A 25,376-nucleotide genomic window follows, 5' to 3' on the forward strand; every position below is an offset into this window, starting at 1 on the left:
TGACATAAATGGCCTTATTGTTCACATTGATGTCAAAGCTTAAATTTTTTACACCAGCTGGGGATCATAAACTTTAGTATGTGGTATAAATTTTAACTAGATACATTTCCCCATTCTAGTTCTTAACAGTCTGACAGACTGACAAGCTGATGGAGAACAAACTGAACCTATAAGGGTTCTGATTTTACTGACTGAGGTATGGAACCATAAAAATCAGCTCCCTAATACCTACTTCTTGCTTCTTACCTCTTGATAATGTCATATAGATATGATTTTTGTGGTAGCTTAATTTGAAATGGATGCACTTTTAACTACATTTAATTAAATCCCTTATATAGTATTGTTTATAATTTAGCAAAAGAGGTCTACCAGTGTTAGATTATCCTACACCCTCAGGTAGGTTGTATGAAACTTTATGATCCTTAACCCTTGACTGGGCGCACTGTTTTTTGTAACGCAAGTGGACGTGCGGCGCGCTTTGTACACACGTAAAGAATAACTCCTTTGTGTTACTAAAGTAAACATGGATTAGCAAAAGCACAGTTTCATCTAGTTTAGTTAAACAATGATAAAATATATTTACTTATTATTACCTAAATCACTGTTTCATTGAACAATAATAAAATAAACTTTCATCACATCTCTCTGATGCTGCATACCAGTGTTACCCCACAGTAACAACACAGTCGAAGTATTGAACAGTGCAGTTGCATCAGATCACAGCCAACAGCTTATTTGACTTGCAAGCTACGGGTGGGCAGTGGTGTGTGTCTGGTAGTGCCGCAGAGGGTGCACGGTCTGAACATTTGTGATGTGTGTAAAAATGGTTTGAGATTTTTTGATACTCCAAATCATTTATCCCCATATTTTGTGCACGTCTTCCGTGTCATCGTGAGAATTTGTTCGGGCTACACTCAGGGAATCGGCCGAGGGCGGGCTCGTGAAGGAAGCACAGCTGCTGGCGATCGGCGCCCACCTGACGAAGCTGCTCTCCGAGACGAAGCACCGCGGCGCGTTTGAGCAGGCGTACGTCGGCTTCAGCAGTCTGTGCCGGCGGCTGTGGAGTGGCGAGCCCCGCAGCGAGGGCGGGGACGGGCTGCACCGGTTGCCGCCACAGTGGCTGCGGCAGCTGCTCACCGACGTCCGCGAGGGGGCAGGCGACGCCACGCGCCGCAGTGCTGGGCTGCCCTTCATGGTGCAGGTAGGCAGGAAGGCTTCGGCTGTAGACCTATTGCATTTCTTAATACCGGCTGCCTCTATGGGGACACCCATGAATCTTCATTAAAAATTTAACCGTCATATTTTGCTTGTGTTCCTTTTTGTTTTGAATGTGGAATTCTATATAGTTCACAATATCACTGAAGACATCCCATTTTTTTGTGCTGCCAGTTAGCCATTTTGGTCACTTCATACAGGACTGGAGATAGTATATCATTGCATATCTACTGCATTTACATCAGGATGTCACACTTTCCTTGTGAATTGTGCGCGTCATTCAGATTCAGAAATAATTAAGTGATTGTGTTTTTACCTTCTGTTGTTTTCTCAGTTTTCAAAGAATTGTTTCTCAGTTGCCTGCATTAATGCTTAACAATTTCTCATCTGATGTTCTTTCAGAAACGAGAGCTAGACTCGTACTAACTATGTATACAAACATATGGAATGGAGTTTTCTAAGATTCCCCTCAGCACTCTGAGGGAAATCAGTAATTCTGTGTGGCACCTGCTGTTATGTCAGGATTTTTGCTGACTGATTCTGCCCACTGCTTGTCATCCAAACAAAATAAAAAACACAAAACAACTATCAGAATTGTAAAATTTTGTTTATGTAGTGGTCCACAGCCTCAGCGTGTTTTGTGAATGAAAACATGGTCCGAGTAGGGTGTGTTATTTTTTAAATATCTATTGTGATTAGCCAATTTTGATGTTTGGTAATTTTCAAGCAGATATCTTAAGCTTCCAGCTTCAGGTCAGTAGATTTAACTGTGTACCATGGTATATTGTTTTTTCGCCAGCTACACACAGATGTAAGATGTATTCCTCTTGACACGTACCAGTAATACATTATAATGTAAAATGAAGCTGGAAGCTTAAGATGGATGCTTGAAAATGACCAAACGTCAAAACTGGCCAGTCACATAGATAATAAAAAAATAATACAGCCTACCTGGACCATGTTTTCATTCACAAGACTATCAGAAGATATAAAAGATATTGTCTGAGTGTGGACTACATGCACACTGAAATTTCCTGGCAGATTAAAACTGTGTGCCAGACCGAGACTCAAACTCGGAATGTAGGAGACGAGGTGCTGGTGGAATTATGGCTGTGAGGACAGGGTGTGTGTCATTCTTGGGCAGCTCAGTTGGTAGAGCACTTGCCCGCAAAAGTCCCGAGTTTGTGTCTCAGTCAGGCACAATGTTTTAATCTGCCAGGAAGTTTCATATCAGCACACACTCCCCTGCAGAGTGAAAATCTCATTCTACTTGCACATTTTTGTTCATTTCAGTTATTATTAAATTGGACGATACAATTACCTCAACACACGCTCGGTTATTTATAGACAATTGGCGCACAGAAATTTTCACAGTTTTCAATGCACGTGGGAAGTTTCCCAAAATTTAATTCTGTCAAACTCTGTACCGTCTCGACACGCCTCCCCCACTATGTACAGGCACTGGTCAGCACGGAGGCGCAGGCACGCGGCTGCGGTGCCCGCAGCTTCCAGGACTCAATGGATATCCTGCTGGGACTTGCACTGGATGACGGCTCTGTCCCGGAGGCGCGGACGCACGCCCTCAATATCCTGCGGGCGCTGTTCCGCAACTCGCAGCTCGGGGAGCTGGTCACGCCGCACGTCACGTCGGGCTTCGAAGCAGCCCTCGGTGCCTTCCACAGCGGTGACTGGGCTGTAAGTTCTCCGGTCCCCGTCTGTTGTGCTTTCAACCCTGCTAAGGGATCTCTGGTCGTGGCGCAGTAGTTACTAAATAAATCTAGTGTTGCATAATGCAGCTTGTCTTCACATTAACATTTGCAACAAACTTCACTGTACGATTAGACAGTTGTACATATTCTTTATTAGAAAAGGGTTCAGTCTACCATAAGGTCATCTTTAGAATATATACTGGGTGCCCCAGGAGAAATAGTCAATATTCCTGGATATGGCAGGAATATTCATTTGAATTAAGGAACATCAAATGCACAAATGCCCTATTCAGAATGGTTTCCGCAATAGAACACATTTATTGTAAATTTGCTTTTGGGCTTGCGGCATTCACATATGTGTCTTAACCACCCTCTTTGATGTTATATTCTAGCCTGACCCGTCTTGTTGCTTTCAGCCTCTTTGCTCGGGATGTCTATCTGCCATTAAGCTAGTCCACTGAAGTTGCAACTGTGTGCGGTGTGTTGTGAGTGAAGTAGTGTGAGGGATTGAGAGGGTATCAGCAACAAGCATCAGTTAACTCTTGTTTGTATGTGTCACACATCTGTACTAATGAAGAATATGCAGAAACGGTGTATATTTACAGCCCCTGTATTGGTTGTGCTTCTGCTGCTGTTGAAGAATACCATTCTATGATACTGCATAAAGATGTAGTGTTAAAAAAACATATTTTTATTTTGATACTTTCTAAAACACATTGTAATGTTTACTGTATGTTGTACATATGTATATGTGTAACATCACAGTGTACTCAATATTGTGAAAAATAAATAACAGTATATATTTCAATTTTTCCCGAGGACATGCAGCTTTACTGTATGATTAAATGATGATGGTGTCCTCTTGGGTAAAATATTCCGGAGGTAAAATAGTCCCCCATTCGGATCTCCGGGCGGGGACTACTCAAGAGGGCGTCGTTATCAGGAGAAAGAAAACTGGCATTCTACGGATCGGAGCGTGGAATGTCAGATCCCTTAATCGGGCAGTTAGGTTAGAAAATTTTAAAAGGGAAATGGATAGGTTAAAGTTAGATATAGTGGGAATTAGTGAAGTTCGGTGGCAGGAGGAACAAGACTTTTGGTCAGGTGATTACAGGGTTATAAATACAAAATCAAATAGGGGTAATGCACGAGTAGGTTTAATAATCAATAAAAAAATAGGAGTGCGGGTTAGCTACTACAAACAGCATAGTGAACGCATTATTATGGCCAAGATAGACACAAAACCCATGCCTACTACAGTAGTACAAGTTTATATGCCAACTAGCTCTGCAGATGATGAAGAAATAGATGAAATGTATGACGAGATAAAAGAAATTATTCAGGTAGTGAAGGGAGACGAAAATTTAATAGTCATGGGTGACTGAAATTCGTCAGTAGGAAAAGGGAGAGAAGGAAACATAGTAGGTGAATATGGATTGGGGGGAAGAAATGAAAGAGGAAGCCGCCTTGTAGAATTTTGCACAGAGCATAACTTAATCATAGCTAACACTTGGTTCAAGAATCATGAAAGAAGGTTGTATACCTGGAAGAATCCTGGAGATACTAAAAGGTATCAGATAGATTACATAATGGTAAGACAGAGATTTAGGAACCAGGTTTTAAATTGTAAGACATTTCCAGGGGCAGACGTGGATTCTGACCACAATATATTGGTTATGAACTGCAGATTGAAACTGAAGAAACTGCAAAAAGGCGGGAATTTAAGGAGATGGGACCTGGATAAACTGAAAGAACCAGAAGTTGTACAGAGTTTCAGGGAAAGCATAAGGGAACAATTGACAGGAATGGGGGAAAGAAATACAGTAGAAGAAGAATAGGTAGCTCTGAGGGATGAAGTAGTGAAGGCAGCAGAGGATCAAGTAGGTAAAAAGACGAGGGGTAATAGAAGTCCTTGGGTAACAGAAGAAATATTGATTTTAATTGATGAAAGGAGAAAATATAAAAATGCAGTAAATGAAGCAGGCAAAAAGGAATACAAACGTCTCAAAAATGAGATTGACAGGAAGTGCAAAATGGCTAAGCAGGGATGGCTGGAGGACAAATGTAAGGATGTAGGGGCTTGTCTCACTAGGGGTAAGATAGATACTGCCTACAGGAAAATTAAAGAGACCTGTGGAGAGAAGAGAACCACTTGTATGAATATCAAGAGCTCAGATGGCAACCCAGTTCTAAGCAAAGAAGGGAAGGCAGAAAGGTGGAAGGAGTATATAGAGGGTTTATACAAGGGCGATGTACTTGAGGACAATATTATAGAAATGGAATAGGATGTAGATGAAGTTGAAATGGGAGATAAGATACTGCGTGAAGGGTTTGACAGAGCACTGAAAGACCAGAGTCGAAACAAGGCCCCGGGAGTAGACAACATTCCATTAGAACTACTGATGGCCTTGGGAGAGCTTGTCATGAAAAAACTCTACCATCTGGTGAGCAAGATGTATGAGACAGGCGAAATACCCACAGACTTCAAGAAGAATATAATAATTCCAATCCCAAAGAAAGCAGGTGTTGACAGATGTGAAAATTACCGAACTATCAGTTTAATAAGTCACAGCTGCAAAATACTAACGCGAATTCTTTACAGACAAATGGGAAAACTGGTAGAAGCGGACCTCGGGGAAGATCAGTTTGGATTCCGTAGAAATGTTGGAACACGTGAGGCAATACTAACCTTACGACTTATCTTAGAAGAAAGATTAAGAAAAGGCAAACCTACGTTTCTAGCATTTGTAGACTTAGAGAAAGCTTTTGACAACGTTAACTGGAATACTCTCTTTCAAATTCTGAAGGTGGCAGGGATAAAATACAGGGAGCGAAAGGCTATTTACAATTTGTACAGAAACCAGATGGCAGTTATAAGAGTTGAGGGGCATGAAAGGGAAGCAGTGGTTGGGAAAGGAGTGAGACAGGGTTGTAGCCTCTCCCCGATGTTATTCAATCTGTATATCGAGCAAGCAGTAAAGGAAACAAAAGAAAAATTCGGAGTAGGTATTAAAATCCATGGAGAAGAAATAAAAACTTTGAGGTTCGCCGATGACATTGTAATTCTGTCAGAGACAGCAAAGGACTTGGAAGAGCAGTTGAACGGAATGGACAGTGTCTTGAAAGGGGGATATAAGATGAACATCAACAAAAGCAAAACGAGGATAATGGAATGTAGTCGAACTAAGTCGGGTGATGTTGAGGGTATTAGATCAGGAAATGAGACACTTAAAGTAGTAAAGGAATTTTGCTATTTGGGGAGCAAAATAACTGATGATGGTCGAAGTAGAGAGGATACAAAATGTAGACTGGCAATGGCAAGGAAAGCGTTTCTGAAGAAGAGAAATTTGTTAACATCGAGTATTGATTTAAGTGTTAGGAAGTCATTTCTGAAAGTATTTGTGTGGAGTGTAGCCATGTATGGAAGTGAAACATGGACGATAACCAGTTTGGACAGGAAGAGAATAGAAGCTTTCGAAATGTGGTGCTACAGAAGAATGCTGAAGATAAGGTGGGTAGATCACGTAACTAATGAGGAGGTATTGAATAGGATTGGGGAGAAGAGAAGTTTGTGGCACAACTTGACTAGAAGAAGGGATCAGTTGGTAGGACATGTTTTGAGGCATCAAGGGATCACAAATTTAGCATTGGAGGGCAGCGTGGAGGGTAAAAATCGTAGAGGAAGACCAAGAGATCAATACACTAAGCAGATTCAGAAGGATGTAGGTTGCAGTAGGTACGGGGAGATGAAGAAGCTTGCACAGGATAGAGTAGCATGGAGAGCTGCATCAAACCAGTCTCAGGACTGAAGACCACAACAACAATATATTTCAATATTGTGGGGAAAAAATAACAATATACATTAAATGTATTCTATCTTGGAAACCACTCAGAGTAGGGCATATATCCATGAGAAGCCTGTTTGCTTCAAATGATCATTCATGTCATATCCTTGAATACTGACTGTTCCTACTATACAAGAATTACAGTTCTGTAATCATACAGTGAAGTTTCTTCAGTACCTGCAAGCTGTCCATCGCTGCCTACACAAAATATGATTGTTAATCTGTGTGTTTGCTTCTTCGTGTTAACCTTTCTTAAATCACCATCTCACTGCACTAAAACATTTTGTTTCTGGCATTTTATACGAGTTTCTCCCCTGTTTCAAACTTTCGTTTCTACGCAGTCACTTAAGACAGGTGCCTACGAGATTCTTCCAAAAAGAAATAAATCGTTTCTTCGCCCACATTTTCCCCAATCCGACATTGTTGTCGACTGGACACTGTTCCCTAATCTTAATGCTGGTGGGATTCGGGCTGTGTGAAAGTACAAGTTAATTCCCTCAAAAAAGAGAAAACAGCAGCCAGCTAGTGTTATTTATAAAAAAAGGCCCCTTTCATAAATCGTATTATTAACATTACCAGTTGACATATTTAATTTGTTCTAAATATTAACCTGCATAAACCCTAGATTGGATTCCCTCCTTGCTTTTTATTATTTATTCTTTCTTCTGCCGTATGATATTTTTAGTCTGTGAACATGCGGTCAAACCATTTAATGAAATAATATAATTATTATTGTTTTTAAAGCGGCTGCAAGCTATTTATCAGGAAGAAAGTTATTTTTTCACTAAGTCAGACCTGAGGCGAATTGTCTGGAGTCAGTGATCAGTCACTGGATTCAGTCGGGTTGTTGGATATAGCATTTTGGGGATAGCTGGTGTGACTACTCAATACCAGAAACTGATAGTGACTATAAATCGTGATGGAATTGAGTTACTAGCATGCTCACTGTACACTTCTGCATTCACAGAACACCCTTGTTTTTTGCACAACTTATAGAGGGAGCAGTTGAATAAAGAGCAATCTCATTTGCAGTATATAGGATGTCACACTGACAGAAATTTTGAAGGATACACCATGAAGTGCCAGTCTCATATATTTATGAAACTTTGTGGAGGTGTTCATCATACAGCAGGTATTAGATGATTTCATTCTGAACTGATGCCCGGCATCAGCTTCAGTATGATGTGTGACCTCTACACACCTGCTGAACATCGCCCTTAGGAATTTATTGCCATACTTGAAACAAAGCTGTCTCACCTACATCTACACGACTTCTCTGCAGACCCGGCAGAGGGTTTATCGAATCACTCCACAATGATTTTTCACTCTTCAGCAGAATGTGCACAGATATCAAACCTGTTAGTAAATTAAAACTATTTGCTAGAACGGGAATTGAACCCAGGACCCTTGCCTGTTATGGGCAAGTGCTCTACTGACTGAGGTACGTGAGCACAACTCGTGGTCCATCCTCACAGCATTACTTCTGCCAGTAACTCATCTCTTACCTTCCAAAACTCGCAGAAGTTCTCCTCTGTAACTTACCAGACTAGCACTCTTGGAAGAAAGCATACTGCAGAGACATGGTTTATCAGCACCCTGGTGTATTGATTCCAGAATGAATTTTCACTCAGCAGAGGAGTGTGCACTTATATGAAACTTCCTGGCAGATTAAAACTGTGTGCTAGTCTAAGATTCGACTTGAGGTGTTTTAATCGACATGCCTCATGGACACAAAAATACTGCAACAGCAGTCTGGTGGCACTCGGATAAAGTGGTCATGATGTAACACTCTCCATTTCTGTCAGTGCGTTTCCATTAACATACAGAAACAGTGACAGAAACAGGCAAGTCCAGTGGAAAAAACAATTTCCTGAAGAGCAAAACAGGGAAGGAAGTGGGTAAAGCTCTACAAAACAATCAAATGACCAACAATGATGTGAGTTCTCCAATGTCCCCAGCAGTGGCCAACTTCTTAATGCATCATTTTGATTCGTTTTGCCATTCTTCACTTTGTCGATATGTTGACGACACAGTTACAGTCTGGACATTGGTACTGAAGCTCTGGGGCTGTTCGTTGATCCCATGCAAAATGTGCATCCGAAAACTTGGTTCACTGTTGAGACAGAGAGAGAGAGAGAGGGAAAGTGCCGATTTTAGATGTTTCGGTCTAACAAAGTGGGTAGTTCGGCCACACCGTATACCGTGAGCATACATATGCGCTCGGCGTGCCGGCATTTCACTGCCCAGTCCAGAAGAGAGCCATTTTAAATATGTTGCTACACACAACTACAACTGTTTGTGACAAGGACAACCAGCTTTCTGAGATGATCCTCTGAAATACATGTTCCGAAAGAATGAATATTGGGTTCCACACATGAAGTTAGTGCTTTCTGAGAAGCATAAACAGAAAACATCAAACAATTGTGTGACAATTTATCTATTGCACTTCCTTCTTTCGCTGCCGTGCAATGTTTACAGCCCACAATGGATCTCAGTGAGTAGCTGCACTTTAATTATAAACAACTGGCATAGGAAAGGCTGAGACTTGTGTAAAGCATGTATATGTGAGCAGGCTCCCCTAATAGCCAGAACGTAGTGGAAACAATGAACACCAGGCACAGGAATGCCTGAATGACGACAGTGATCCATTTGCGACATGTCACTCCTTCCGGTCCACTCAGTGTTTCCTCCTCCTTAGTTGTGGCTGCTCCCTTTTGCCATGCCTCTCCCAGTTTAGAGCTCAGACAGGTTTATTTTTCTCTTCACCACATGTAGATATATTTTCTTGTATCTTTTGTCTTCTGTCTTTTCCTTCATTCTGTCAAACCAGTGTAAAAGGCAGAAATACTGAATAATAATGAGAATTACTGTCATAGTTTTATGTTTTTCTTACATCAACCATCTTCCATGTATCTGGTATATTCCCATTTTATCTTGAAGCCTAACTTGTTTCCTGTCTTGTCTATATTGCAATGTTGTGCTCACTTTCTTTAGGATGAAGCTTTAGCTTATTTTCCCTAGTTCACTGAACTCTTAACAAATGAGAGATGTTCAATAAACACTGTCCCTCATTTTTGAAAACTTTATTTCAGACGTTTTTATATGTAAACTTTTGTCATCTTCAGTATACTCACTACCCGGTGTGATGCGACAGTCCCACATCCATTGCCACTCCTGGAAGACACTTCGAAGTCTCCTCTGACACTTCCATTTAATTATCAGAAAGACATCCGGCTAGGTCCTTTTTGGCAGTAGGATAGTGAAAAAGTCACACAGCCCCAAATATGTAGAAAAGCATTTTCTGATCGAAAACTATCACATGTCGGGCAGTGTAATACCTGGAATTATCGTGATGAAGCTTTCACCACCCAACAGTTTCTTTCCTCTCCTTTGGGTTGTGATGCTTCATCAGTGGACCCTGGACCTGCTTGTAGTAGACAGCAGTGACTGTGGAAGCTTTTGGAATAGTACAAGTGCACACCATGCCTTTGTAATGAGAAAATGTAATGACCACGGCCTTGGCGATGGGGGAGGTACTTCACACAAGCGCAGCACACCTCATGCACCTTGACCGCCAGCTCTGGCAACTCAGACCTGAATTATTTTTATTAGCTATGAATTGCATGAAAATAGATTAAAGTTTGATGCAGACTTACAAAATGGAAAAAAAAGATATACGTCACCAATCCTGTTCAGTCTCTGGAAATAAAAATTTGTTTTATTTTGGTGCAGTTATTAATTAAGAATAAAAATGTTATTTTTAATAAAAAAAATTGAGTATCTATTAACATTTCCATTTGATAATAAATATAGAATCTAAATAAAAATAAAAAAAAAAAACATATATTGCCACAGCAAGAATCAAACCAGAGACTTTAATTAAAAGATGTACTGAGCTACCAGTACCTGTGTCAAAACAGTCAAAATGTTTTGTGTGTAATAGTGCTCTGGTATCTCAAAAACTTCGAGGATGACTGTTTTTGAGTGGTTTTGAGAATTTCATCACACTTTTTTAACGAAATCATGTCCGGGCACTGAAATTTAAACCTTATAATTATGAACAGCACCAAAGAGGGCCAGTCAATAAGGTCTCCTCCCATGTGGAAGTTTTATAGCTGCCAAAATATACTGCACAGCCACTTCGAAGTCTAGCATGTAGTTTCCTCACACACCAATATGTGACTTCTTTACTCACTGCACTTGATTCAGAAAGCTGGTGCCACACTTTATTCAACATCTCTCATACCAGCTTACTAAGAAAAGTGACCATTGCTTTCTGACATCGGATGCTGTTGCTTGCAGATGTAGAAGTATCACCTAACTAATGCTAACTAACAGTGCAAACACCACAGTGGCAAGGGGGTGCCTAGGTGTGCTTGGATCAGTGGTGATGGGCGGTGATTGTTGTTGTTGTGGTGGTGGTGGTGGTGGTGGTGGTGGTTTCGGTGCTAACCCAGGGTCAGGGGTGGTGTGGAAGTGTGAGAGCAGCTCGAGACGTTGTGACTGTCACAGCAGTCTTCTGGCAGGTGCGCAACTCGGGGACGCTGCTGTTCGCCGCCCTGATGACGAGGGTGTTCGGGGTGCAGCGCACGAGGGGCTGTGGCCGCCGGCCGAGTGCGCGCAACCGAATGACGGGCCGCGTGTTCTTCCAGCGCTTCCCCAGGCTGTACGACGTGCTGCTGCGCGAGGCGGACCGCCCGGGTCGCGACGCCTTCTGCCTCTCCCTGGAGGCGGCCCGAGGCCCGGGGGCTGCCAGCAAGGGGCGGCGGCAGGGCTGCGGGGCGGAGACCCCCGCACTGCTGCTGCTGCTCGCCCGCCTCTACCCGTCCTCACTGGAGGGCACCGACTCCAACCTACAGGTTTGTACCTCGAAATCCTGCAAACTGGTCAGTTTGCGAGCTGTGCGTGTGTCATTTGTTTGTTAGTATGACTGCATGACTTAGTGTAGTAGTTTCTTTATTATGGGACCTGCAACGTATGTTATGCCACAGTAGGACATTTTTCAGTGAATCAGAAGACAGTAGGCTGCTTTAGGGTTGGAACTTTAATAGTGGCAACTATTTATTTACAGCTCGTACAAAATAGATACGTGTTTCAAAGTTTTACTGACCTTCAAGGTAGTCATCGGCATTGTGTAAAGCCGATTGCCAGTGATGTGGAAGTCGTAGGATACTCAGCTGTGCCAGTTTTGTTGACAGTTCGAGCGGTGTGGTTTATTGCCTGATGAATTTGTAGCAGTTCTGAAGTGAATACCGTGAAGTGTTTCCTTCAGTTTAGAAAACGAGTTGAACTCACGAGGGCTTAAATCAGGAGTGCAGTAGGTGGTATAGTACTTAGCAGCCCCATAAGTCAAACAAATCAGTAACTGCTCGCACTGTATGTGCTTGAGCACTGTCCTGCAAAATGATGGGCAGGTCCTGCAGAAAGTGTCATCGCTTCTGTTTCTAAGCTGGTCGGAGGTTGTGTTCCAAAAATGAACAGCATAGAGACAGAAATGATGACAATTTCTGCAGGACCTGACCATCATTTTGCAGGATGATGTTCAAGCACGTACGGAGAATGCTGTCACTGATTTGACTGATCATGTGAAGATTAATTGAACTCTTTATTTCTGAAAAGAAAGTAAGTCAACTTCACCTCACTTCATTCTTGTGCTTCCTTCGCCTCCTACATACAAGTACTTCTCTCGCTGTTAGTACTCGCAGAACGCAAGCCGCGTAACGTCCTCCTGTTACTTAGTACTGATGCTCTCAAAGTCTGCGACCAAAGTGGGGGCCGACCAGTGATAGGTGGACGGTTAAATCAACAATGAATTCTTCTCGGGTTATCAGCCGAGTGGTGGTGTCGTCTTGTCGAAATGTTTCAATGAGTTTCGTATCCGCATGTGGAAGTGAGATGCAGTTGTCAGTATGCAGCTACTGCTGGTATTTAGTGAGTTTAATGTGGACAGAGAGGTGGAGGTCAACATCCAGGAATGTGGTGCATCAGGTAGAGGGGGGCCAGATATCGAGGTTATGGAGGAATGTGGAAAAGGTGTCTTAGCCCCGAGTCCAGATCATGAGATATCATTAATGAATGTAAACCAGACACGGGGTTGGGAGTTTTTGGAGGCTAGGAAAGTTTCCTCCAGATGAACCATAAATAGGTACCATACGAGGGTGCCTTACGGGCACCCACAGCTGTGCCGTGGATTTATTTGTAAACCTTCCCTTCACAGGAAAAGTTGTTGTGGCTTAGGATGTAGTTGGTAATGTGTATAAGCAATGCGTTGGTGGGTTAGGAGTTTGAAGGACATTGGGAGAGGTAGTGTTCAATAGTATGAAGGCCCCGGCCATGAGGGATACTGGAGCAGAGGGAGATGACATCAACAGTGACTAGTAGGGATCCAGGAGGTAAAGGGATGAGGATGGTCGAAAGTCAGTGAAGGAAGTAGTTAGTATCTTCAATGTGGGAGACTGGGCTTCGGGCAGTTGGTTGGAGATGTTGATCAACAAGAGAAAATCTGTCAGTGGGAGCACAATAGCCAGCTTGAATGTGGGGACAAGGCTTTTTTGGTCTGTAGATTTTGGGGAGTGTGTGCAGGGTGTTCTTTGGGTGAGGAGGGAACAGACTCAGGTGAGAGGTTCTGGAGAGTGTCTGTGGCGTTCAGTAGGGATTGGAGGTTAAGCCAGACTTCTGGGAGGGGATCACTCTGGCAGAGCTTGTAGGTTGAAGAGTCAGATAGTTGTTGAAGGCCTTCTGTCAGGTAATCACTGACTCATCACAATAGTTGTGGAGCCTCTATCTACAGGGAGGATGATTAGCTCTGGGTGGCACCTTCCTATGCCATCCTGTTTATGGACCGTATAGAGGAAACCTTCCTAGCCTCTCAGACTTCCCAGCCCCTAGTATGATTCAGGTTCATTAAAACACCTTATCTGCCATCCATTTCATCTGGTCCTCCTGTACGTAATGCGCCACCTCGCTGAATATTGACCTCCAACTCTCTGATGGCTCCATCCTCACCCCTGTCCACATTAATCGTGCTAACCACCAACACTATGTGCATTTTGACATATACCATACCTTCCACACCAAAAAATCCCTCCAGTACAGACTAGCATGTGCCTGCAGTAACGAGAACTCCCTTGCAGGCCTCACAAAGACCTTCACAGACAGGCAATACCTCCCCCCCCCCCCCCCCCCCCCCACAACTGTGTCTGCAAACAGGTTCGCCGTGCTGTATCCTCACACTCTCCCAATCCTACGACTACCCCCAAGAATCGGTTACAAAGTGGCACCCCTACCCTATTTGTCATCCAGTATCACACTGAACTGGAACAACTGAACTATGTTCTTCCCCAGGGCTATTATTATCTTTCATCCTGCACTGAAATGAGGGACATCCTATCCAAAATACTTCCCACCCCACCTAAAGTAATGTTCCTTCGCCCACCCAATCTACGTAACATCCTAGTCCATCACTATTTCAGTCCTAACCCCTTGCCACAGGAATCGTATCCCAGTAGCAAACCAAGGTGCGATACCAGCCCAGAGCTCCCACCCAGCATCTCCTTCTCCGTCAGAGGCCAGACCACCTGTGCAAGCAGGCATGTCATATACCAACTTTGCTACAAACACTGCACAGCCTTTTATGTTGGTACGACTACCAACCAGCAGTCCACCAGGATGAATGGCCACTGCCAAACTGGTGTCAAGAACAAAGTTGACTCCCCTGTGGTTCAACATGCAACTGAACACAATATGCTCAGTTTCAATGGCTGCTTGACAAGCAAGCTGGATCCTTCCCTCCACCACCAGACGGAAGTTATCCTTACAACACATCCTCTGCTTCTGTAGTCATCCTGGCATCAGTCTCCGGTAACTTTCTGTCCACACACCCTCCACACAACAGTTTATGCTTCCTCCACACTGTAACTCCCTTCCAGTTCATACCACCACACCTTACCTTCATCCCACATCCCACCAGCTTCTACAGTCATGCCAGCCCCATGTACCTGCCACGCATCCCTCTGAGCCGCTAGGCACCAATCCCTAGTCCCTCTCCTTGCCTTCCCCCTCCCTGTCCCTCTCCCTCTACCTACAACACCCGACACTATCTCCATCACAACCAGTATACTGCTACCAAAGATCATTGGCACCATTAGAGGCATTGGTGTGTGTGTGTGTGTGTGTGTGTGTGTGTGTGTGTGTGTGTGTGTGTGTGTGTGTGCGTGTGTGCGTGTGTGCATGTGCGTGTGTGGGCGCGCGCGCGTGCATGCATGATGTTACTCGAGCTCGTCAGAGGATAAAATCCGAATCTAGCAAGTTCCCTTCTTTTTGTGTGTGCCTATTGACAACTCTGTGATTCTGCTTTTCAGTGAGTCGTCTTATTTAATCCTAAAGTATTTACACTCTGCAAGAACTTCCATACAACATTATTTTGCATTTGCTGTTGTAATTTGTCATTTATTTTATTAATGTTGTATATACAAGGGATATTCAGTAAGTAATACAACACTTGTTTTTTCTCTGCCAATTTTGGTTGAAAAACTATGGAATTTGCTGTGGGACATATTGGAATCTTTATTCCTGCTTCGGGGGTACGGTTTCATAGAGTTCCAATAGGTGGAAGCGCTATACATAACCTCCAAAACAACATCTGTAATGGAGATGCATTCCAAGCAGAGAACTGTCATTGAGTTTCTTTTGGTTGAAAACCATTGTGCCACAGTATTCGTAGGTGCATGCAGAATGTCTGTGGAGACCTGGCAGTGAGCAAAAGAACAGTGAGTCATTGGGTGAGGTGTCTGTCACCATTGCAACAAGGTCACACAAACCTGTCCAATCTCCCCGCATGCTTGCTAGCCGCACACAGTAGTGTCTTGCCAACACGTATGCCCACATGCATACCTGGGCACCATAATGGTTCTGTCGGCAACAGCAAACATTTTTCCATGAAGAAAACTGGCTTGTTTCTCAGTGGTATAAATGTATTAACACTTATGGTGACTCATTTTCATTTAATTGTTCCTTACAGTTAATTCTTTTATGGTTGTTGACACATAATTGAAAATTTATTCTCTGAATAATGGATGCCTTTCAGGACCAAAGTAACTGACATTAGATATTTACAAATATTATTCAATTATCTAGTATTTATTCCACGTAATGAGCTGTCGGTTTGAAGAAGAGATACATTAATAATGTCAGAGTTTCATTAAAAAATAAATATACTGGGAAGTATTAGTTCCAGTTCCTTGAACAGGCTTCTCCAGGCTATTCTTGAGTTCACACCACAACTAATTCATACAACACACGTTAGGACTCACAAATCTTGAACTTTGCTGGACGAGTTACACTGAAGAAATGAGAGACTGACATTATGAGATGAAAATAAACAAAGTGCTCCTGTTGTTTTGTGTCGCTTGTGTCTGACAGTATCTGTGTCCCAAATAAAGGTTTGCTTAGGTGCTTCAGCAGTTCTGTGGTATACTCCTCCCTGTCAAATTTTTGTCAAGCTGTAATGCCAACATTTTAACATGGGCAATAACTCGTATCTGCTTGTCATCATATTTTAGGCATATACTGGAGGGAAGCCTCATAAAAATTCTGAAGTGCATGTAATGTTTTTTTAGGGTTCCATATCTCAATCTCTAAAAATGGAACTCTATTGTCTGTGTGTCTGTCCAACTGTTTGAACCCCCTTTTCTCAGGAATGGATAGAAGTATCAAGTTGAAATTTATTTTGTGTCCACAGTCCATTAGTTGTGTAAAAAAACTGAACCTTCTAAGTCAATGCAATCAATAGATACAGCAATTTATGTGACATATTTCAAAATTAAGTTTGTATGGAGCCCTCAGAACATGAGTCGTGCTTACTCTTCCTGATTTTGTGACAAAGAATTGGCTAGGAACCATTAATTAATGTTTGTGATAACTTTAACTGACTTTTCTAACACCATATGTGATATGCTATTTATTAAAATGTTCATATTATCTGCAAGCAAAACATACTTAGCATCTGGTAATGTTACTGATGAAAGGCCATGAATGCACACAATAAAATGTGTGTACACTGTACAAGGCGTCATTTGTAAGCTCGGCAGTGTTTTCAGTTGCATCGGTCACTCGACTCCTCCTGGTGGTGTCAGATCAACAACAGGAACACGGGTGGGACTGAAAACTGTGCTAACTTTCGGACAAATCCAATCTCGAGCTATATTCTGATTAAAATTACTTAATAGTTGACACTTCACTGGTTGGTGCTGGCTTCCTCCAATCAGAGTGCTCAACATTTTGCCCAAACCATACGCTGTTGCCAAACTACCATGGCAATTGATCAATCCACTTTCAGTTCCTTGTTCAGCATTATTTCTTGATGTGTCTGGATCCTGAATCATATTTCATCACAAATGATAACCAAGCCAAAAAACAAACACACACACACACACACACACTCTCTGAGTCAATGATGTTAATGAAATATATATTTCACACTCAGCACTGACTAACGCTACTCGATAATTCTGCGCAACATGCATTTCAGCCGCACATACAGTTAGCATTATTACCAAGATTAGCCTTGCAGAAAATTATGTGAAGTTGAATTTTTGAAGGCTGCAATTCATCATTGCAACTGGGTGACCACAGTCACAAATATATTAGCTTAGTTCATTGTTGTAGTTATCAGCTTAGTTCACTGTTGTAGCATAGTGCTGTGTTGAAGCTTGTAGGTCCGAATCTCGTCAAATGCAGTGATTTTTTTCTTTCTTTCTAAATCTAATCAGAAGATTTTGATTATTATTTTTATTCAGTTAATTGATTTTAATGTAATTTTTTTCTAATTCTTTGCCACCTAATTTTCATCATTATACTGACTTTTTTATTTGTTCTTTTTCACCTGTAATCAGTAACCAAGTGTGAACTAGGACTGCTTATCAATTGGTAATGTGGCAGCTCGTGAAGCCGGTATGATGATACTTTCAGGTAACCAACAATAGTGAGAAATTGCAGTTTGTTTTTAGCATCGAAATGATTTTTTTCTGTTTTGAATTTGCTCCTTGGTTAGCTTTAATCGCCATGAACAAAGCGATTGTGATTTCTGCTGCCACAGATTGTTGATTGCTGTTTTCTCAGGTACACAGCATATCACGAGGTTGAGGTTAGCTGAGGGCACGAGTTTAAATTCAGGGATACAAAATGCATTGCCCACCGCAGTTCAGTCATTGACCACTTAAAATCAGCTGTCGACAGAACATCTCGCATGTCCCAACATACCTCGCAGCAGCCGTTTTCAACATTGTCCTGTGTTACACATTAACAGCATTTGTGAAGTGTTCCACCACATATGTTTTCACACATAACTGAGCAATGGCCGGCAATGTGACAGTACTGTAGTGGCAAGTGACAGTCGTCAACTACCAAGGAATTTTAATCAAACACATGTGCACATTTCATAAAAACACAATATGTGCCACACACACACACACACACACACACACACACACACACACACAAACATATGTACGGATATTTTGTGCTGGCTAAATACCGCTATGTCTACAGCACTGAGTTTCTGCTGATGTGATTTGCAGCTTTCTGCATATGTTCCGTTTGTGCTGGACTGCGCACGCAGCTCAGTGTACAAGACGCGCGTCCTGGCTGCTCAGGCCCTCGTTCCACTAATTACGCCGGATGTGTTCGAGGACACTGTGGACCGACTGTTCAGCGAGCTGCGAGAGATGCCAGAGGATGAACTCAACTATCGACACGGTGTGCTGCTGCAGGTAAGGCCGTCTTACTCATTCCCCAACTGTTATCTAAATTTATTGAATCCAACAATTCCATTTTTATGCATTGCATCAACATTCGTATCAGCAGTCATCATCTGACTGTCGGTATGTTGTTAAAAACTCACAGACTGGCAGAAATGTAGTTTTTTTTCTGCTTTTTATATTCCCGTCTCATCCAAAGTATTCAAAATTAGTAATGTAGAGGTAGTATGATAAGCTGGTGCATTTTTATGGTTCTTGTTCTATAACACAGCACTTGATGCCAGTGATTTTGTCAGTTGTGTTAAATTACAAATTTAACTAATATATATGTATATACCAGTATTTAAACAGTGGAAAATTTGAACTTTCAAGTGTACCTGTCACATGCTCAGTGTCTTCTCTACGAGATGAGAAGAAAATCTTAATTCATACTGTTACACCAGTACTTATGTTGATAGCAGGATGCATCAATTTGACACTAATATCTTTAACTTAAATTCTTCGTATAAATGTTTATGGAAAAATCATACAAATCCGTCTCCATGTAACAAGTTTCTTGTGGCTTGTGCTACATATACATTTATATTTTTGTAACAGTAATATCATAACATAAGTTTGCAAAGTTAAATTTATACTGCAGAATAACTTTGCAGTATTTATTGTACTACAGTTTGTTATTTTCTTTCACTTAACAAAAATATATTTTCTATTACAAAATTGGTTTGTGCACAACAGGGTCACAAACAAAGATGCGATTTTTCTATAGGTCATATATCAAGTTATATTGATCACAGAAATAAGGGTTCAAGTATTTTGGATAACCTGTGGCCTGGCAACTGTTTGTATACCTATCGGAAGCTTGGACATGCTGTCACTGTCCTGTAGTACTGGGTCAAAATTTGAACATTACTCAATTCCTCCATCCCAGGAAAAGTGAGAAAATCAGTTGGGTCTTTTTGCATTTGGTGTGGTCTAGGCTAGGCCTTAGATTGCTTACAAAAACACCATAGGGTGTTCCTGAGGAATCCTTGATAAACCATGATTTTTGAGTACAAAAAATAGCTGGTGTGGGGCTGACTGGAAAATTGCCAAAATATTTGCCATATGTTCTTGAGATGATATTCTCAGGGAACTTCAAAACTTTTTCTGATGTCGGTATCTGTTACCGAAATCTGGAGGTCCAAAGTTAATGTACTTATTTAGAAAATGGCAAAACCAGTTTTTAGCCTTTTTTGCTCCATAGGCTGCGTTAATCTAAATAACTAACCATAGCAAATGGCTGAAATTGTAATTCTACACTCTTGAAACATTTATCTAGAAATGCTATTTCTCTGTTTTCAAAAATCTTTATCCCTTAGCAAGATACACCCCAAAAACCATGAATTTTTGTGTACCAAAAGTACCAGTTGTGAGTACGGCCACTGCTGTCGTTTCTATTAAAGGCAAATCATCGAAATTTTTACTGAGGCATAAACGATGTAGTTTTAGCTGACATAGTGAACAGATGGCAAAGGTTCTGGAGTCATGCAAGGGCCACCAAATTATGCATTTAGTCAGCAACTTTTATTTATTTATTTATTTAATACCAATAAAACACTGACTCTGTCTTTGTATAATGGGCACTTCCCACCGATATGTGCTGTCTTGACCTGGAAATTATTCGATAGCACTGCTTGGTGGCATAAGTATGTTACAAAAAATTATTTTATCTCACAAAATTCTTTGTACTTGCAAATCAAAAGCATTTTTTGGTCTTCTGTAGGTGTAGCCTAAACACGTTGTACATTTTTATGTAAAGTGAACTTGAGTGGATGGGAGATGATTTTGTATTAACCTTACATTACACCTACGTACTTGTTGTTTGTGTGTGTCATAGTATGTAAATGTGTCTCAATATATAAATAAGCTACCAAAACGTAACTAACATACAGAATTTGTTTTATATAGGCAGCACAACCTGCTGTAACAGGGAAAATAAGGGAACCAGCTGAAAAATGCTCCTCTCAGAGCACAAAAAAGGCGAATATGCTCCTCTGTAAAAGACTCCAACAGAAGAGAGGGGAACCAGTTGTCTCATTCTGCTGTCCTCACCAAAAATTTTGGCATGCGAACATGTTCACGCTTTTTTATGCTGAAAGAGAGTAGCAGAGAGGCAGTGATGGGGGAAGGGAAAGAGAGGGGAGATGGTGATGATGGGAGAGAGAAAGTGGCAGTGAGAGAGAAAGCGAGATGAATGGGGGCCAAAGAGAGAGGAGATAGTGATGTTCAGTGGGAGACAGTGGCAGTAAAACAGAAAGAGGGGTGGATGGAGATAGTAGCAGTGGTAGCAAAAGAGATAGGAGACAATGGAAATGGAAGAGAGAGATGGTGGAGCCCATACATAGGATTGGGTTTCTGGCCACATCCCACCTCCACCTCAGCCGAGCAGACTTTGACACAAAAGAATTCGTAGTATGCATTTCATTCTATCATTAGCTGGTTGATACACCAACCAGTTTTCGTGGTTATAATAAAAATAAAACGGCCATAGTTGCAAAGTTATTTTTATTTGATGACGTATTTTGCCATTGGTAGGCATCATCAGACTATGTAAAACTGTCAAATGCACTACACTGTACCAGCTGCCAAAGCTTTATGTCAGCCACATACACATAAAAACCTCAGGATGAAAATTAACTTTGGAACCATAACTGTTTGATTTTTAACAAAAGACTTTGCCCACATTCTCCCATCACCAGTACACACATGTTAGAGTTTCCCGGAGTAAGGATCAAAATCCCGAGCAAACCATCCCCGAGGACATGTGTTGAGAGGAGACAATGATGGTTGAAGGGAAAGATGACAGACTGTAAGTGAGAAAAAAAGAGATGGTGGCATCGAGGGGGGGGGGGGGGGGGAATGGGACAAAGACAATGGCAGTGGGATAGAGAGACTGTGAAAGTGCAGAGGAGGAGACATCGGTAAGGAAGAGATAGAGAAAGGGAAAAAGACAGTGACAGCAGGACAGACAGATAGGAAAAGTGCTAATGAGAAAAAAAGGAGACAGTAGGGGAGAGACAAGCATAGATGGTAGCAGTGAGAGGGATGTCCAGAATTTGAGAGAGTGAGTAAAACAATTTAGTGTTTTCTATGTTAAAAGAGAGAGAATATGTTTGCATGCCAAAATTTTTGGCGAGGAAGGTGGAATGATAATTGAGGCAGCTTGTTCCCCAGTTTTCAGCAGTCTCTTCGAGCATATTCACCTTTTTGTGCTCTGACAGGAACATTTTTCAGCTGGTGGTATTTACACCGCAGAAAATTGAAATTTGTTCATTTATTTCAGTTGAGAACTTTGTTTGATTTCACTCAACTAATATTGTTCTTCAAAATTCACATTGCCTTCACAGCCAGCAGCCAGTGTGTGAAAATGCATATTGGTGAGCCAACGGAAATGGCCTCTTCCACAGGACAACAGCCAGGGAGTACTCATCCAAAAGAGTGCAGCATCGGAACCACTCAATGCAAATGGAAACCTGAGAACATTTTATGGAATGTTACCACTGTGAAATTCTGTATTCTTACATTGTGCTGAAAATGGGTGAGAAGGAACAGCAGAACACCTGAGAAACACGTGAGGGCAACACCAACGCAGTTTACGACATGACGGTGTCCGGAAAGTGGGTCCACTGTTTCCTGCATTTGAGATTAAATCAAAAGAATTGACAAAAATATTGTAAAACTGGACTCGAAAAAAGCAAAGCCTTTTGAAGTGTAGATCAAGAGATAATGACTTGAGAGATGGAAATTAATGACTTGGGAGATGGAAATTGAAACAGAAATTGGCAGGTGAATTCTAGATAGACTGAGACTGGAGATGTGAGCTTATACTGAAATTAGCCATGCTAATTTGAAAAGGTTAGGTGTATTATGAGAGCAGGTCCTGCCTGTTTGTACAAAATGTGGATTCGTCTTTAACTTTTGTTGTTCTGTCGTCCTCAGCTGTGCGTAATGTTAAGTTGAGGATTTTCAGGTCACACCCATCTATGTGCAACTTCATAAACCCAATTTTATAATACCACAGAAGTTTCTACTTTAACTTTTGAGAGGCATCAGTGGCAAAGTTTGTAACTGCTGCTCTACAAGCGTGCTTCGTTTGCTGGTTTTAAGGCTGTTATTCTGCTCCGTGTCTTGCAGCGTGCTGTGACAGGGAAATTTTGAAAAGACTGGAAGCAGAACAGCAATCTCAAAACCAACAAATGGAGCACACAGATCAGCATAACCTGACAATAATCAGTATAGATTCTTTTGAAGTAAGATTTTTGTTTTCCAAAAATGGGAGGTAACTGGCTCCGCTTTTATTTATTTTATTCCCCTCCCTTCTGCAAACAGGCCAAATTTGTACCATCAGAAACCAAAGGATGACATCCACATACTGTGTTGTTTCCTCAAAGAATGTTCGGAGGCCAATTTTGGCAGCAGTCTCAAGAAGCTTCAGTGGAAGTCCTGGCAATTGTTGCTGGCTCACAAGCAGAGGCAAGACATTTCACATTGATACTTGTGTTGTTTGTTCCCATTGTTTTCCAGGGACACTTGTCTGCCATGTTTTGGTGGTCTTATCTAGTAACAGATTGAAAAGGATTGGAGGCACCCCACCAGCCCTCACTCAGCCACTGCCAGTCATAAATACTTTTTTGACTTTTACCAGTTTTCAACTGAGAACTGTGACCTGTGCATTAACCCCCCAGCTCGCCTACCTTGTCTCGGCGACTCCTGCAGAGATGGCATCCGAGGATGGCTTTGCTGGCCGGCTGACAAGTCGGCTGCGCTCCACGGAGCCAACACGTGCGCCTTGTCTCTGCCCGACCGCCGACTCGGCGCGCCTCTCCCTCCTGCAGGCCGCAGTGTCCCGGGTCAGCACAAGTGTCGACGCGTGTTTCCGCTCGGATCTGCGCCGAGAGCTGTCTGCTGCACTGGGACTCGAACGCGACCGCGAGGAGCGTGTGGATGGGAGTGGGCGGGACGACGAGGATCTGCCCTCTTGGTCGCCAGGTGTGCCACAGTACGAGAAGGCAGCCACCAGTCTACTGCTGTACCTCTCCGGTAGGAAGCAAAGTTTCTCACTATACACTTACCAAGCTCTGTTTACCTTTAACTCCTCATATTTACATTTACATCTATGTCGTCGTGCTTACTCAACAAATCACACTTAAGTGCCTGATGGAGGATTCATCGAACCACTGTCACAATAATTCTCTGTTATTCTACTGTCCAACAACGCCTGGAAAATATGAACACCTATGTTCTTCTGTGTGAGCTCTCATTTCTCTCATTTTACGATGATGATTGTTTCCCGCTATGTAGTTCGGTGTCAACAAAATAATTTCGCATTCGGAGGAGAAAGTTGGTGACTGACATCTCATGAGAAGATCCCGAAGCAATGTAAAACACTTTTGTTTTAATAATTTGCACCCCAAATTCTGTATCTTGTCAATGACACTCTCTCCCCTGTTTATCAATAATAAAAAACATACTGCCATTCTTTGAACTTTCTCGATGTACTCTGTTAATCCTAAAGGTTCCCACACTGCACAGCAGCACTCCAAAAGAGGACAGACAAGCATATTGTAGGCAGTCTCTTTAGTAGATTTGTTGCATCTTGTAAGTGCTTTTGTAATAAAATGCAATCTTTGTTTCACCTTCCTCACACCATTTTCTATGTGTTCTTACCAATTTAAGTTGTTTTTATTTGTTGTTCTTAGGTATTTAGTTCAATTTACGACCTTTAGATTTGAATGATTTCATGTAACCCAAGTTTAACGGATTCCATTTAGCACTCATGTGAATGATATCACACTGTTCATTATTTAGGCTCAGTTGCCAATTTTTGCAACACGCAGATATCTTGTCAAAATCATTTTGCAATTGGTTTGATCTTCTACAATGCCTTTACTAGACAATTACTGACAGCATCATCTGCAAACAGCCTGAGACAGATGCTCACATTGTCTCCTAAATCATTTATATAAATAAGTAATAACAGTGGGCCTATAACACTACCTTGGGAATAACAGAAATCACTTCTGTTTTACTATGTTAGTAACTGTCAGTTACTATGAACTGTGACTCTTCTGGTACGAAATCATAAATCCAGTCGCATAACTGAGACGGTATTCCATAAGCACCCAATTTCATTACAAGCCACATGTGAGGCATGCTTCATAAGCCTTCTGGAAATCTAGAAATATGGAATGAATTTGAAGTCCCTTCTGGATAGCACTCTGCACTTTGTGTGAGCAAAGAGCTAGTTGTGTTTCACAAGAACAGTGTTTAATAAATCCATGTTCACTGTGTGTCAATAGACCATTGTCTTCAGTGTAATTCCTGATGTTCAGACACAATATATTTTCCAAAATCCAGCTGCATCTCGACATTAATGATTTGGGCCCATAATGTAAGGGATTACTCCTATTGTCCTTCATTGGTGTGACCTGTGCAACTTTCCAGTCTTCAGGTATGGATCTTTCATTGAGCGAGCTGTTGCATAAGACTTTTAAGTATGGAACTATTACATCAGCATACTCTGAAAGGAACCTAATTGGTATACAGTGTAGACCAAAAGACTTGCTTTTATTAAGTGATTTAAGTTGCTTCACCACTCTCGGAGGATATCTACTTCTAAGTTCCTCGAGTTGGCAGCTCTTCTTGTCTCAAATTCTGGAATACTTACTTTGTCTTGTTTGGTAAAGGATTTCTTAAGGCTGTGCTTAGTAACTCTGCTTTAGCAGCAAAGTTTTGTTGTGAAATTTTCGAGTTTCTGTAAAAGATCGCTAGTATTGGGGATTTTGTGTTACTTAAAATTGACATGCTTTTCT

The 25,376-nt window shown here is 41.8% G+C and overlaps 1 protein-coding gene across 1 annotated transcript in view; it reads left to right on the forward strand.

The window, feature by feature from the left end:
* The window catches only part of LOC124716796 (thyroid adenoma-associated protein homolog), a 222,189-nt gene that overhangs the window by 135,565 nt on the left and 61,248 nt on the right, over positions 1 to 25,376 (forward strand). The window contains 6 exon segments of the mRNA XM_047243345.1: positions 932 to 1,201; positions 2,674 to 2,910; positions 11,296 to 11,478; positions 11,542 to 11,628; positions 18,346 to 18,537; positions 23,250 to 23,604. Of these exon segments, the coding sequence (XP_047099301.1) occupies positions 932 to 1,201; positions 2,674 to 2,910; positions 11,296 to 11,478; positions 11,542 to 11,628; positions 18,346 to 18,537; positions 23,250 to 23,604 (1,324 nt within the window).

The sequence above is a fragment of the Schistocerca piceifrons genome, chromosome 9 (genome assembly GCF_021461385.2).
Source record: "Schistocerca piceifrons isolate TAMUIC-IGC-003096 chromosome 9, iqSchPice1.1, whole genome shotgun sequence".
Classification (NCBI taxonomy): Eukaryota; Metazoa; Arthropoda; class Insecta; order Orthoptera; family Acrididae; genus Schistocerca; species Schistocerca piceifrons.